Genomic DNA, 15480 nt, shown 5'->3' on the forward strand with positions numbered 1-15480 from the left:
ATTTACTTAATCTCCCATTGTAAAGATAGCCGTGTACGGTGTGTTACAGGAGGAAATAAAAGTGCCTGCCTTTGCAGTTGTATACACTAAAATGCATAATTCACAAACACTGGTCTTACATTAACGCACATAAAACATAAAAAGGGTGCAAATGAGGTTTTAGGCAAACACTAAATACACACAGTGTTTGCTATTAAGGAACATTCTTGTTCCACCATTAAATACATATGATCACTAAAGTCTCATTTGGCATGAGACACATTTAATTAAGAACAGTAACAGATATCTATAGTCGATCGATGTGAAAAACAAAAGTCAGCATCAGAAAGTCACTGAATTTCATAGGCAATCAGCTATTCAACCGAAGACAATGCATTACGGCCTGGAAGGGATCGGTGAACCCAAATTCCTCATTTCCAAAATGAGGTCCACACAGGTTAAGGCGACTCGCCCAAGATCACAGACCTCTCCTGGACGAGGCTAGAACAGAGGTGCTCTTTTCCTGCGGCCTCCTATGAAACAGTGTTTAAAACACAAAAAGCCTTGTGATCAATTCTGGATCGGTGTTACACATCTCTGGAGAGAAGCAGCAAGTTCCAGCCCCATGGGGCTCAGACGGTCAGAGGCTCTGGGTTATAACACTGTGCCCGCAAGGGCTCCGCCGGCAGTAAGCTTTTCAGGGCAGAAAAAGGGCAGTTAAAAGGAGGGAATACGTTGTCTGAATTGCAGCCGAATTTCTCTTTCAGCTGATAGTAGCAAAGAGGCAGCATAATTTCTGAAACCCAGTTTTTCTTGAGCAGAGACACTTAAATCATATCAGCCTCAAGGATTTTTCTCGGAAACAATTACAGCTTTCAGGTGAAGATTTATCAAAACCTATGCTAAAATTAATAGCTCTAGGCTGCCAGTTATCTCGTTTGTAATTTTCTATGCCTTTCATATTTGAGACAGGTTTTCTATGTTCCATATTGACTCAAATACTCAAAAACCTTAATAGTGAAAGGTAAAATTTATATTCTAGAAGAAACAAATATAAGTTATAACCTCACTATCAATCTACTTTTCATAACTGAAATCAAAACATTCAAATATTCTGAATGATTAAAGTACATTTATGTTACTGAAAAAAGTCACGAAATGGACGGAGCAGAATTAATTTGGTGATTATGTGCACCACGGCCAGCAAATTTCCAGTAGGCACTTTGAGCTCCAGGCGTGGGGTGCTGCGGAAGATGAAAGGACTGAGACAGTGATGAGCATCTGATAGGAAGCTTACTGCGTCTCACAAAAGGGTTCACTTTAATCAGAGGCTTAGATTTTACTTCTTTGCCATGGCAACCACTGTAGAATCCTGTGCCTGGAAGGTTCCAGCCATAACCTCCGTTATGCTCAGAGGCGGCTCTGTACTAACAGTTAGCGACTGGTTGGAAAGCATGTAATTTGAGAATTTCTACCCAATCCTGAATCATGGTTTTGATCCTCATGGAGGATGCGATTCTGTGTTGGGTGGCAGGCTTGGCCATGGCCTCACAGTGTGACTGTAGGCAAGTCCATTCACTGCCCTTGGTTTTCCATCAAATCTAGGAGATGGGAACACGGGTCTCAGCTTCCACCCTAGGACAGATGGAGTCTGTGTTCACCAGTCATCCAGCTCTGACACAGATGAGATCTGAGCAGCAGGTCACACACCGCAGCAGGGCCAGGTGCAGGCAGTCTGTTTTGGTGCGGTCACAGCCCCTTGCGGCACATGTCTCTGTCCCGGAGTTTCTCACCTTTCTCCAGCTCGGAATTTTGCAGGTCCCACCCTCTCACTCTTAGCAAGCTCTCAACTATGGTTTGCTACGTGATTAGATAAGGAGGACGTCAGGTGGTTCCCTTCCCAGGACATCACATTCAAACACCTGTTAAGACTGGACTCTGAAAGACTGGAAAACCTGTGCGACTTAGGAGACAGGATCTCCTGAAGCTGAACTGGATGGATTCGTGGACGCTGCGCATTCCTGAATCACCCTCGGTGTAAGCCGGGTACCTGCGGCAGCAGTGAAGGCTTTCCGAGAAGGGCAGATGACTTGACTGACAGCCTCCAGCAGTGGCAGCTTACAAGTGAGTTGTGACTGAATTCAGGTCCATGAAATGTCCTGCTCAAGCCATTCTCTGCCCAGGCCACACGCAGGCAGTGGTGAAGGCTAAAGAATGGGGCCATGTCCATCTGACATGGGGCCTGTCTCATGGGCAGGCTTTGCTCCGCGGCTCCCCGTTGGCCTGGTGGGGCTCTGGCACAGGCTCCTCCAGCCCACTTTTCATGCCTTTCTCCAGGTGTCAGACCTGTGTCACCGTCTGAAGGTTCTTCCCTCTCCTCCTGCTTCCTGTCCCCTCGTTCCTTCCAGGAGTTCCCCCCCACCCCGCCTGCCCCGATCTCTTGCACCCCTAACTCCTTCGGGGCATCTGCTTTCCAGAGGAGTTGAGCAGACACAGTCCTCCATAAATGTTTGCTGTGCCACGTAAGGGGCTGTCGGGGTGAAACAGATCAACTACTGTGGGTGGGAAGGGAGGTGAGGAACCAGGCTGAGTGCCTGCCCTCTGAATGAATGCCCAGTGGCTGTGACACCAAATGCTCAGGACCAGCAGGAATTACCCTGGCTTCTATGTGACAGGGCCAGGGGCCTGCGGGAGCCTGAGCCGAGCAGCTACCGGCTCCGTCACCTTGGCGTGGACCAGTACGCCCCAGGCCCTGCTGCTTCCATTGAACTTGAGACCTCATGGAGAAGTTCAGCCCCAGCAGGCCCCACACATTGAAACTGTTCAGTTTTCAGGGCTCTGTGGCTTTACAGGCTCCTGAATGGTTCATATAATGTTCGATTTCACTGACACGGGGGAATATTGGTTTCAATCCACAGGTACTAGTACCACTCCAGGTCTACAGACAAGGTTATGTTTGTAATTTGGATTTGGGGTCCTGAGTGATGGTGGGTGGAAGTGGGGAGCTGAGAGACAGGGCCTTGGGGCGGGCCCTGGACTTCCTTCCTGTCTGAGTCTATTCTCACAAGAAACCCCGAGGCTTGATTAAAATACAGCTCCATTGTGGCGTGTGTGATTATGGGCTTTTCCTAACGGTAGTGTGATTACAGAGACTTTCCACGTGTAGGATACAATTGAAAGGCCGTTCTCTTTACCGCCTAGGGAAGCACAGATGCCTGTACCAGGCAGGATACAGAGCACGTAAGCGACAGTACAGAGCCTCTCCTGCAACTCCAGCAAACAGCAAAGGGAATTCTTCTTTAAGCCACGGCTCAAGCTCACGGCCGTCTGACCGCACCAGCCGTGCGTCCCAGGAGGCGGCCCTGACTGCTCCCGGGAGCGAAGCACACGAGTGGGAGCGTTCCTGACTGGGCACAAGCAGCCAGCCTCCTACGAGAGTCCGCGTCCGTGCCGAAGGGCTAACAGGCCACCCATACTTCCCCAGGGCACTGGGGCTTCATTTTCACTTGTGACGCCTGACGTGCCTGTTGCTCTCTGAAATGCACTGAGCTTCTCAAAGAACAGAGAGGGTGTGCTGTTTTTTAGTGCAAGACTGTGTGCCTCAGCAATGCCGACAGGCAATGGTGTCGGATGCTCTGACGGAAGCTGTTTAACGCACCCTGTATGCTGACCAAGCCGTCCTGACTCAATCTTCTTTTACTGAAACTGCTGGGGCCGGATGAGTTACAAAATTCTGACTTTTTCTGAATCCAGAAAGCATACCCAGCATGCACCACGGCGTATCACAGTCTGTCCCCAGGATGGAAAGGAGGCCGCATTCTGTTGCTGCAGACGGTGTGTGTCCATCATGTGAGCGAGCAGACGGCCCACCAGACGCCGTGCTCTGCTCTCAGCCCTGCCCTGTACTGTGAGGGGTGAATTCCTGTTGGGTCTGGGCGGCTCTGTGACTGACTGTCATCAGTCTGTAAATGGCAGCTTGGTTGGTCACGCAGGACACACACATGCGTCCCTGTGCATCCAGCAGACTGGCGTTCTCCCAGGAATGAGCCCGTCACCTCAGCTGCTGACTGGGCTTCACAGGCCACCCGAAGCCTATGTCCTTTCCCTGAAGGGAAGTTTCTGGAGTGCTACAATTCTTGTCACTTCAAAAGAATCAGGACAGGGCTTTCTGGTTGAAGGTTTTCTTTGGAGGATGAACCTTCCAAACTTTTAATAGATGAGTAGTTTGCTGCTCTGTTGAGTTTTCTTTCTTCCTTGTAGAAACAAAATGTTTTGGTTGTTGTTCTAAGAAACAACCCATTATATCTGGATAAAGCTCCCAACCACATGCTTTGCAGTGTTTTCCAATAACAAAGGCTGAAACTTGGGCATGACCCGGAAGTAAAAGGAGAACCAGTCTCTTCTGACTCCCCAGATGGGCCCCAGACAGCGCTAGACATGCAGCACGCACCTTACGTCACCCTCGCAACAGCCGAGGGAAGAAGTGCAGTTGTTCCCAGCTGACAAATGGGGCACGACAGGCTCACTGGGGCGCCCCCTCACAAGCAGCAGGACTGGGACCCAAGGCAACTCTCTCCCACTTATGACACTGTTCTTCCAGAGACACCGCTGCCTTTATGCTAATTTGCAGAGTTTGGGGGAGGACAGTTCCCATATGTCACTGTAAATGAGTGACCTCCACAGAACTCAAAGGAATAACTGACAAGGAAATAGCAGTAGGTCCCTCTTTCTTCCAGTGCATTTCCTGACGTACTGAGAGAGAATCTGGGTCTATCTATCACTGTCATTATTAACAATATTTACTCAGGAAAAAAGCACTTGGAACGGAGAACAGTTACCTGAATATGGCATCAATGCCCTTTATATGATACTTACACGGTGTCTCTCTGTCCTCCTCACACTTTATAGAACCAGCATGGAAATGAGGCTTCCGTTTCTCAGATACTCTAAGAATATTGCTCAGCGGCACCTGCCATGTTCCGCCACATTTACAATCTTAGTTACAGCTCTCAAAATGAGAGAATAGAACAGAAAATCAGGACCTCAAGATGTGTCACAGACAAAGCCATTTCATAGACAAGTTGCAACCTAATGGACCGAGGAAAAACCCAACTGTGAGCGAAGCTGACGCTGACCTGCAGCTTTTTAAATGACAGCCCCTGATACAAAACCCAGGCTTGTACGAGCACTGGGATTACAGCAGCTAAACCCTTCTTCTTTCCAGGCTCCCCTCTCCCTCACCTGCTGGCCACAGACGCATCTGGCCCCTTGCGGGGCCCTGACTGCCTCTGGCGCTGGTGGAGCCCCGGGGGACCGGTATGTTGCTGCCCTGGGCAGGCTCTTCGGTGGCAATCCCGTGAGTCTGCTCCCTGGTCACCTTCTTCCTAGTGCCCTGGGTGGGCACTCAGTTTGGTGCCCCCACCGTCCAGGAAGGGACTGCAGTCACCCCACCCCTCTTCCCTTCCAGCTGATTCATGCTGGGCAGTGACCTGCAGCGCACACACGCTCAGCTCTCCTGCAAGCCGCTATGTATTCAAACATTTCCCGGGGCCTTAACCAGCCCTTGCACAAGACACCTCAAGGCAGTCAGGGTGACAGGCAAGTACAAAGTGACGGGCGCGACCACAGTGCACTGTCCCTCACACGTCTGCTCATGTCACCTCTCTGCCATCATTATGTGACTTCCATCCCACCTTCTATCAGCAACTCTGCCCACAGATCTTCTTTCAGTTTCAATGCCGTGTACTCCGGCGGAGTCCACGTCAACTGGACAGAACAAGGCGTTCCTAGTTCCTGTCCCTACTGTGTGTACTCGGATCCATTCCCACCAAGTGCATTCTGAGCTCTGCATGGCACCATTCTGCTCCGAGAGACTCTGGAGGCCCCTTCCCTTCCCAGCAGGCTCTCCTGCTGTATCAGTGACTAGACGCAGTCATGCTGAGGCAGCTTCAGTCAGTACAAACTGGAACCCTCTTTGAAAGCTGGTACCCCTGAAGTACTTCTTTAAAAGCTTGTTTTAGAATAGCCATCTTTACTATTAACTCAAACACAGAAAAGGTGTTTCGTACCCTGTCACACATGCTTGTCACACTGCTCATTAAACACCCATTTGTGTATGTGGCCCGAGGCATGGTTCTACTGGTAAAACACAACTGACTCTCAGTACTTTTCAGCATTAATGGCACTCTGCTAAGACAAGGAACGGACGTGCAGGTCAGAGTTTTAAAAACCAACTAGGTTGCTTTTAATGGAGGCAGATATTAATATGAAAAGCAGATAAAGATTCCCTTTCCCCACTCCATCTCCACACACAGAGTAAAAAGCTGACTGCTTCGGCGGTTTGAAAGATACATGCACATCTTCTTTGCTACTCTTCCCGTGAAGAAGTGGAGTTTAATTCTCCTCCCCTGAGTGTGGGCTAGATTTGCTGACTTCAACCTCATGACAACCTGAGTCGGAATCACTCAGCTACGTAACTTCTGCGTTTCCGACCCTCAACAACTGCATAAAATGACTGTTATTGTGGGGGGAAGTTTGTTACACAGCAGGAGGTAAATATAACAACTGACAAGTCTGAAAATATTTTCTCTTCTATCCACCCAATCATGATTTTTGTCATTAAAAAAAAAAAAAACTGACTAGAAACCATGGTAGCTTCAAGCCAAGGAGACCTAGGAAGAAATTCACAGGGCGACACTTTGAGATTTTTGTCCACATTGTGGCTGTGATCTTGAGTGAGTTACTGAACTGTTTTTTGGCCTCAGTTTTTTTTAGACATTTACAGGAACAAAGCAGACCCGACCAAATAAAATGTTAGAATTCAGTAAGATACAAAAGGTGTTCAGCCAGTCTTCGGTAAGTGGTCATTGCTCAGTAAAGGCTAGCGGTATTACGGCATTCTTATCATTTTGGTTCAAAAACAAAAGCTAAGCGGTTGCGTGCGTAAACGTTCCATCTCACAGCGTAAAACACACGGCCAGCACTGACACCTGCACGCACAAATAAATCATCTCCTCGCACGGTTGACAAGTCAGGCCACGTGCAGGGCACTGGGTGGTCCTGAAAAGTGGATGTGATCCCTAACAGAACTCAGACGGAATTTGGTCCAAGACACAGGAGCTCCAGGAGTGGGTCACTTCTGAGCCGCACCACAGATGAGATCACACATCTGTGACCCTGCAGGGCTGTTGGCGCTACCAGTTACGTGCTCGGGCACACGTGGCAGGTCACAGAACTAATCTTTCCAAAGGGGACATCACACAGCACCGGGTGTCCTGGGGCCACACAGGAGGACCAGTGTGATGCCCCACACACTCATTCTGTTGTAAATACACTATTCAATCAGGGCTTTGGCAAACTAATCCTTAAGAAATAGTGTTTTTGCAATGGAAAACAGGAAAGGGACAAACATAACTTGGACCTCACAGTGGCTGACGCTTGTCAGCCCTGAGGAACACAGCACAGCCCAATTTCAATGTTTCCCTCACACGCAAAGGCTGAGTCACCCCCAGCGTCAGCCTCACGACAAAGAGCCACGTGCTGCGCTGTGGGGCCCCTGGAAATGTCTGCTCTCACTTGTCTCCCTTCTGCAGCTTTAATGCGCCAAATACCAGCTGTTCGGGAGCAGGGAGCATGACGGCGAGTGTGGTTCAGATCTGCACGCCTGGCGACGCAAACCGGCTGTCTGTCTACACACAGTGTGTACTTGGTACTCACATTTCACCAGCAGAAAATTAACTCTCCACTTCCACTAAGAACATAAGTTCTCCAGTCAGCAACTTAAGAAAGAAAAACAAAGATTTCCACGAAGGACATGAACAGCTACTGACAACCACAGGGACACGACAGCAAACACTGCAGCTCCTCCCCTCATCTTCCCTCTGGTTGGGGTGGGGGTGGGGGCCCCAGGGGTGGCAGGACTGTCGGGAAAGCCTGGAAGCAGAGTGAGCACCAAGACAGTGATTCTTTATGGGCGCCCCTCGCTTTACCCGGGGCCTCTAACTGTCACAGCCTAGGAATTGGTTAGTTTTTTTTTTTTTTTTTAAGTCCTTTCAACTCAAGATTATTTACAAGATCACTGCCTGCCATTTGTATACTCCTTCAAGAAACAATAAATATGTTGTAACGTGGCCAAGCTGACCCTTTCCATCAACAAGCCATCACTTCTGGACATGAACGCGACCCTCTGACAGAACCAGTCCCCAAACGGCCGGCTTTAAAAGGTGAAAGAAGGGTCCTTCCCTGCAGACTCTTCTTTCTTCTTTCTATGTTAACATCCAGCCCATCTTTGAGGCTCAGCTCTTCCTGAAGTTGTATCTGACTGCTCAGTTAACACTGATTTCTGTTTTGAATGTCAAATTTATTCATGGCCTATATCAATGTACTGGCAATTAATTAAATACATTATGTGTTCACTGTTGTATTATTACTGCTTTTTTTCTCTTCCGATAAAAATATATAAAGAATTTGTTAATGTTTTACGAGTCTGTAGGATTTTGTGACTTAATCTTTTAAAACTTATATGTAATATTGTGAAAAATTATCTTGTTCCTCTAGTATGTAAGATTTTCAGGTGCAGAGTCATAATTTACCATCACCTGTGGCACTGAAGTAGAAACTCAAAATTTATGTACTACAACAGGCATAAAGTATAGCTTCCAAATTCAGATGAGAAAGATGGGAGGTGAGTCAGAACGCGACACTGCAGATAAGGTGGGTTGGTTCTGCCACTGAAGTGGCAATGGGGCTTCACCTTCAAGCTCATGAGGTCGGCAAAGGAAGACAAATGGCATGTCACAGAGCAGCGACTCAAGCTGGCAGCTAACCCAGTTAGACTATACACAGAAATCCATCATTCTCCAATATGCCACAAATATTGTTAGGAATATGGAGAGGCAGAACATTTATAAAAGCTACAGAAATATAAAATCATCTATAAAGTGACGTAAGGAGACGTACAGGGAAGCTTGAATAAATCTAGAAACAGATATGCACCTGCATGGGAAGGCACAATGTTACCAAGAGATATTTCTCTCAAAATTACTTTACAAGTTTAATGCGAATCCAATAAAAATCCTACTTAGAATTGGAAAAAAATAATTATAACTCTTATGAAACTATGTAGAAATGGTGAAACAGAAAAATCTGTTTGGAAAGAACAGCCATCAGGGTAGATGTGTACTTTCCCATGTTCAAGCACACCTGAGTTTTCCAGAATGGAGCAGATGTGGTCAGGACACAGAGGTGGTCCGCCGAGGGAGGACATGAGCTCGAACACAGGCCCCTCCCCGTGTGTTCGGCAAGTGAACGTGGGTCTCCGGAGGCAATGCACAAGGGACGGAGAGGCCGGATCGGCGTCACTAGGGGGCTGTTTAGGGAAAACCAGCTGATCTCCTACGCAGACACCTATGGACCCTCAGAAATCTACCTACACTCACAAGTCCACCAATATTTTTGCCTCCTGTTCTCAAGGGTATTAGCTTGTCTTTGCATATATTTCACTCTCCTAAAAAGGCCAACAACCCTTGTTTGACATGGGCTGCAACTTCCCTTGCTTCTTAATTACAGTTCCATCTATTTCTCTGATGACGATAGAGTGTATTTAAAAATGTGTGAACTTCCCTTGCCCAGAACTTTGCTATGCACCATTCATCTTCTGCTTTCAACATTTAATTACTGTTTCAACATTTAATATCATCTCCTGTCTGCAATTTCTTTGATGTGTTCTTCACATGTCAGTCACACTAATCTCTGGACACCTATTTGTTCATTTGCCAAAAACAAAATTAGAAATAACTTTATCAGAGGAGCTGGAAGTCTCCAGCCTTTGCTGGTCCACAGCTGAACTCTGCAGAGGTCAACTGTTTCAAAGACCAAACACCTGTAACACGGGAAGTTTTTGTGCCATGATTCAACTCAGAATTGCATATTTGAAACATGTCCCATACAGGACCACATAAGCCTTAAATTAAAAAGTTTGACATGAGAATCACTAGGTTTAAATCTCATTAACTTTATGACATCAAAAAGCATTGAAGTACTTTGTGACTCAGTTTCCACACTTGTGAAATGAGCATGTTTCCACTCGCCGCCCCTCGCCAGGGCCCTGGGAAGCACAGAGGACACAGTGCGCCCTGAGCCACTGACCACTTGCAGGCTCACCCTGACCGTGGCCGGGCACTGCCTCTTCCTCTCCCTCCCTGCTCACAGCCAACAGGCCTGAAGCGCTAAGGAGGAGGTCACACAGATTCTGTCTGGGCACGTGGCTCAGGTAGGTCAGGCCATGCCCATGGCTAGAAAGTACGAGTGACATGGCTGCCAGGCGGGTGCCAGCAGCTCCTGGGCCCGCCCAGCTTCTCGGGAGCTTCATCCCTCCTGTCCCAGCCACCACCTTAATGACCTCTGCCTGAACTATTCACACACTCCTCTCTGAGCCATAGCGCTCACCTCAGCGCCGTAGCGTCTCACCTCTGACACCCCACAAGCAGACTCCCGTGAACTGGTCAGGTCTCTGACCTCAGTCCTGCCCCTCGCCGCCCAGACGGGGGTGGCGAGTCCCTCTGCCCAGGACGCCTGAGTGTGCAGTTCTGGAGACCTGTCGGGAGCGCATGGGCCGTCTCGGGGGAGCTGCCTTTCCAAGGGCCCGGGCGCCTTCTGCCAGCAGCGGGCACAAGTCTCGCTGAGAGGGAAGGACGCTAAGGCTCAGGCCTCACGGGCTTCTCCTGTTCTCCTTCCTAAACACACTCCATAAAAGACCATTTCAAGGAACACATGGGATGGCAAATACGCCTTGTGGAAAATGTTTTCCTGTGCTTGCTCTGAAGGCCAAGGATATTTTTTTTCATTTTATGTTTGGAAATAGTTAAAAGGATTATAATGAAATGCTCATGATGAAAGTCCCTGCCTTTTCTGAGCTTCAGAGGATGTTTCACTATTTCACCCACGGTATGATTTTAGCCCCTTCATTTTACCTGAAGCAAAAGCAATTTTTAATGATAAATCCTACATGGTAGTTATAGTAATCAATAGTACAGTAAAAATAATCATTGATGTTTCCCCAGGTATGAATTCTGAGACCTACTGCTATCTCTCCTCCTCCTTTCCAGTGAGAACTCTCCAGATGAAAACACTGTGATGTCTCACTAGTGACAGGAATATAGAGCCCGGGGAGGCCAAGAGGCTAAGTACACGGTGAGCGGAAGAGAGGAGAGGTGCGGTTGTTGACGTGAAATTGTCCACAGATGCCAGGAGACAAACACCACAGACCCCAAAGACAGGTGCAGGGGCGAGGAAGAGACAGGCCCGGGGGTGCTGGGACTCGTCTGTTTTCATCTTACTATCCCTGAAGATGTATTCCAGGATGTGCTTGTTTGAAGAGTAACTTTCGGGAGAAAACTATAAACTACCTATATTGTAATTTTGGACCTTTTCCCAGAGTCACTGCACAAGGGGACCACAACCCCCTGGGAATTCTGTTACTCAGCTCGCGAGAAGCTCCTGTCAGCCTTCCCACAGGCTTACGGGACACAACCCAGCCCACGGGGAATGTCAGCGTGGGCACGAGAAGTCTACCTCCGCACAACACAAAATGGTGATGTGGGTAAGTTAGCTTCTCACGCCTGCAGGAGGAAAAATGAGCTGACAACCTAGTGGGTTTGCGAAATTCCAGTCAGACGTTCAGGTTTTAGCTACTCTCAGGGCTTTCAAACGACCCCATGGAATTTGACCTCTGGTGCTTGTTCCAGAAACACAGCGAATCACAATAATCCAGCTAAGCCCAAGGGCGGGTCAGGGGGTTGGGGCGGGGGCAGCAGGAGAGAGGACAGTCGTGACTACAGGCTGTATCTGTCCTGAGTTCAAGCTGAGTGGTCGGAACCCGCTTCTTCCATTCTCTGAACAGCAGACAGAAGTGCTGCCAGGGACAAACCACCAATGGCTGGAGTTTCATTTCTCATGAAAGCCCAGAACAGCCAGTCCTTCCTACTGAGATAGGACTTTTCATCTGGGTAAAAATATACAGAGATTCTTAAAAGGAAACGTTTGATTTCTCCCTCGGAAGGGCCACTGTGCTGGAAGCACCGAGAGGACGCCAGCTGCACAAAGGCTGGAAAACTGTTAGTCTCCTGCGCTCACTCCCCTTTGAGCTACAAAGAACCTTTTCCCAATTTTATTTTTGACCATTTCTTTTCTTTTCTTTTTTTCATGCGAAGACCTTTTCCCACCCGGGTTGATAAAGATGCAGCTACCACATGTCCGTTTGCTTTTCAGTTTCCACATTTTGTTGCTATACATTTCCCATTAAAAAAAATCTCCTTTCAGTCTTTTTCATGGGGCCTCAGGCAAGCAGAGCTCAGTGCACGTGTACGTCTGCCGTCTTTGCCCAGAAACCCCACGCATGCTGGAGAACTGCATTTCTTGGTGTGCGCCTTGTAAGCTGACATTCCTCTCCTTGCTTTCTGGCAACGGAAACTTCAGTTCTCATGGCGTTTGAGCACTCCGTGCTGGTCAAGTCCTGCTCACTCCCTATTTCGCCAAATCCCCTCTGCACCCTCTGCCCACACCCCCTCTGACTCTCGACTCTCACTGGCTCTATCCTCTCCACAGGTCACCAAGAGCTGGAGTCCCTTACTGCTCGGGCTGGGTCCCCTCCCCTCCTCACGCGATCTTCTGTCTGCAGACGCCATCATTCAAGCTCTCTGCCTATGACTGACACCCACAGGCTTCTAGCCCCGTCTGGACTTCACCTCTCAGCCCCAGGCCTGGGTACCACAGGCTGGCCTGCATTTCCTTAGGCGTCTCAAAGGCAGCCTGGACTCGATCGTCTGAAAGAGAACGTCGGCTCTTCCCATCTCAAACCCGGTCCTCCCCAGCACTCTCTGCCCAGGCAGTGCTACTAGCCAGGTACACAAGCTAAAAACTAGGCCTCAGCCAGGACGCTTCCTTCTCCCTCCCACGCCCACATCCAATCCTTCTCCAAGCTCTACCGCCAGGATCTCAGATGTATTTGCATTCATTTATTTTTCTCCGTATCTCTGCCAATACTGCCACCCTCCCTGGATCAGTGAATTCACCACCTCACTAACCTTCCTGATTCTACCCCATGTTCTCCACCCTAATTCCAAGCTAATTCTTGCATGGTCTTTTCAAAACACAGCATGAGTTTTCACAGCTCTGCTTAAAATAGTGGCTGATTAGTTTGCACTTAGGACACGGGCCTAAACCCTTAGGTTCGTCAGCAATATCATGAAAGGCGTGTCCGCACCTCCCACCCCCGTTTCAGCGCCCACCACTCTCGGGGTTTCTGCTCTTCAGCCTATCGACCATCCTTATTTCCCTGAACGCCCTCCCGAGAGTCTGGTTCTTGCTGAGCTAGAACTACCCTATCTCTGATCGCTCAGGGTCATTCCCTGCAGCAAGAATCAGGAATTCCAGACACACGCACCCACTGTGATGGGCGTCTGCACACTTGTTTCACATCAGGTAACAGCTGCCTGAACTGCTCCTATGTTGTATCCTCAGCATGAAGCACAGTACCTGACAGCTCGTAAACGTCTTATAACTGTATTGTGAATGACCAAAACAGCTCATTTAACATGAATAAAGATGAATTATCAGTGAGAAAAACAAATGGATACTTTTGACGCATTAGAAAATAGGTATGATGTTCATGAAACATATTTTTCAAAGGAGAGATTTTAGAGAAAAATAAACACCAACATTTCCTTACTTTTTTTGTTTTGCCCATTGCCTTCAGGATAGAAAGATTTAGGTCTTCAAGAGCTGATAGTACATTTTCATACTCGCCCAAGTGCTGAGAAAAATATTCTGAAAAGTAGAAGTATTGAAATAAACTCATGTTTGCATTTAGGTAATCACAAAACAAGAAAATCAACTATTTATTCCATAAATGAGTAAAACAAGTAAAATGTCAGTTACACATGAAAACTGGAAGGTATTCAAATGAGACTAAAGAGTCACTGTACTTATTTCATTTAAAAATAAAAAAACCTGGATGGTTTTCATTACTCTTGAAAAAATGTTCTTTCCTACAAAAATGGGAAAATATGAACTTGGTTCTACAAACAAGACCAACCAAACAGAAAGTCCTGTATTGAAAAGACCCAGAATTCTGTCACTACCGTAGGTCAGAGGCCCGCCCCACACCTGGGAACCTGTTTTCAGATAAGCTGCAGTGTATCACTGTCTCTCTCATGTGCCGCCAATGTTTATGGAACTAAAGTGAATGAAAGTACAATCACACGAAGCCGCTGGAGACCACCAGGCTAGACTTCAGCACATCTAGTGGAAACTGCTTTGATTAATTTATTAGGTACCCAGGTGGAATTATTTGTTGACATGGTATTAATAATAAATGGGAAATTGCACCAACTCATTTATTAGTAAATATGCGGACTTCTGAGAAGAAAACACAAGTGAGCAATAAATCAATTCTAGGTATGTTTGTCAAAATACAAAGCGTGTACACATAGATTCAAAGCAAATGCTATGCTCTTGACAAAAAGCAAATGCATTCCCAATTGTACATTCCACAAAACCAGTGTGGGGCCAACCATCTACATAAAAGTTCTCTAGGAAGGGATTAGCTGAACGTAAGAAAGCAGCTACTCCATAAATGCCTGCAGCAAAGTCACATTTTACTTCTGGGCTATGATGCTGGCTTTGACAGTGTTGACAAAGAGGTCTGACCTTCTCCATGCAAAACTCTTCATAAACCGCAAGCGGTTAATGTAGCCACAGGATATTCTTATGTTGGAAAAATAGTTAATTATCAGAATAGAATCCATACTAAGTTGAAACAAGCAAAAAATGTAAAGAAAAATGCAAAAAGGTAAAGTTAGCATGTTTTAATTTTAATATATATAAAGAATCAAAAAAGCAGGGTTATAAAATGAATAAAACATGAAGGAAAGCTCTACCTCCTAAAATACATCTTTTCATAGACAAGATATTTGCCTGAAGTAGTAAATGTACCTGGAGAGAATATAAATTGTTTTTCCACTTACAAATATCTCAAAATACTTGGCTACCAAGTTAAAGGTTTGCCCAAAAAGTCAGGAAAAATGAGTAAGGTTATAAAACTAGTTTAAAATGGTTCATTAACAAAGTAGTAATTACACTCCCAGTGGATTTGTGATTGCAGCCAAAGATGGCAGGAAGAGGACTGGCTCAGTGCCAGAGCTCAGAAACCATCACCTGACGAAGACGGAGCTGAGTGCTGACTGACCGGAGTGAGGCATGGCCAGAGCAGCTCCTTAGGGAGGCCTCACACCTACGGGGAGAGGGGACAGTCCTGGCACGCTCATACACTGCCGGTGGGCGTGCATGCTGGACAGCCTCTGACCGAGTGATTACAACTTTAGGAAATGCAGTCCAGGCCTGTTCGTGCAAAACTGCAAAGATTATACAACGAGGATATTACGTCAATGAGGTGCGTCCCAGCGGGGAATGCAAACACCCTGACAGCCCACTGCAAAGGGCTTG

General features: G+C 47.3%; 1 protein-coding gene across 3 annotated transcripts in view; it reads right to left on the reverse strand.

Moving 5' to 3' along the window:
* Window positions 1–15480, reverse strand: part of NECAB1 (N-terminal EF-hand calcium binding protein 1) — a 113773-nt gene that overhangs the window by 27664 nt on the left and 70629 nt on the right. For all 3 annotated transcript variants that reach the window (XM_019726238.2, XM_019726237.2, XM_019726236.2), the window contains one exon: window positions 13706–13803. In XM_019726238.2, coding sequence (XP_019581797.1) covers window positions 13706–13803 — 98 coding nt within the window. The remainder of the gene's footprint in view (window positions 1–13705; window positions 13804–15480) is intronic.

The sequence above is a fragment of the Rhinolophus sinicus genome, linkage group LG14, assembly GCF_036562045.2.
Source record: "Rhinolophus sinicus isolate RSC01 linkage group LG14, ASM3656204v1, whole genome shotgun sequence".
Classification (NCBI taxonomy): Eukaryota; Metazoa; Chordata; class Mammalia; order Chiroptera; family Rhinolophidae; genus Rhinolophus; species Rhinolophus sinicus.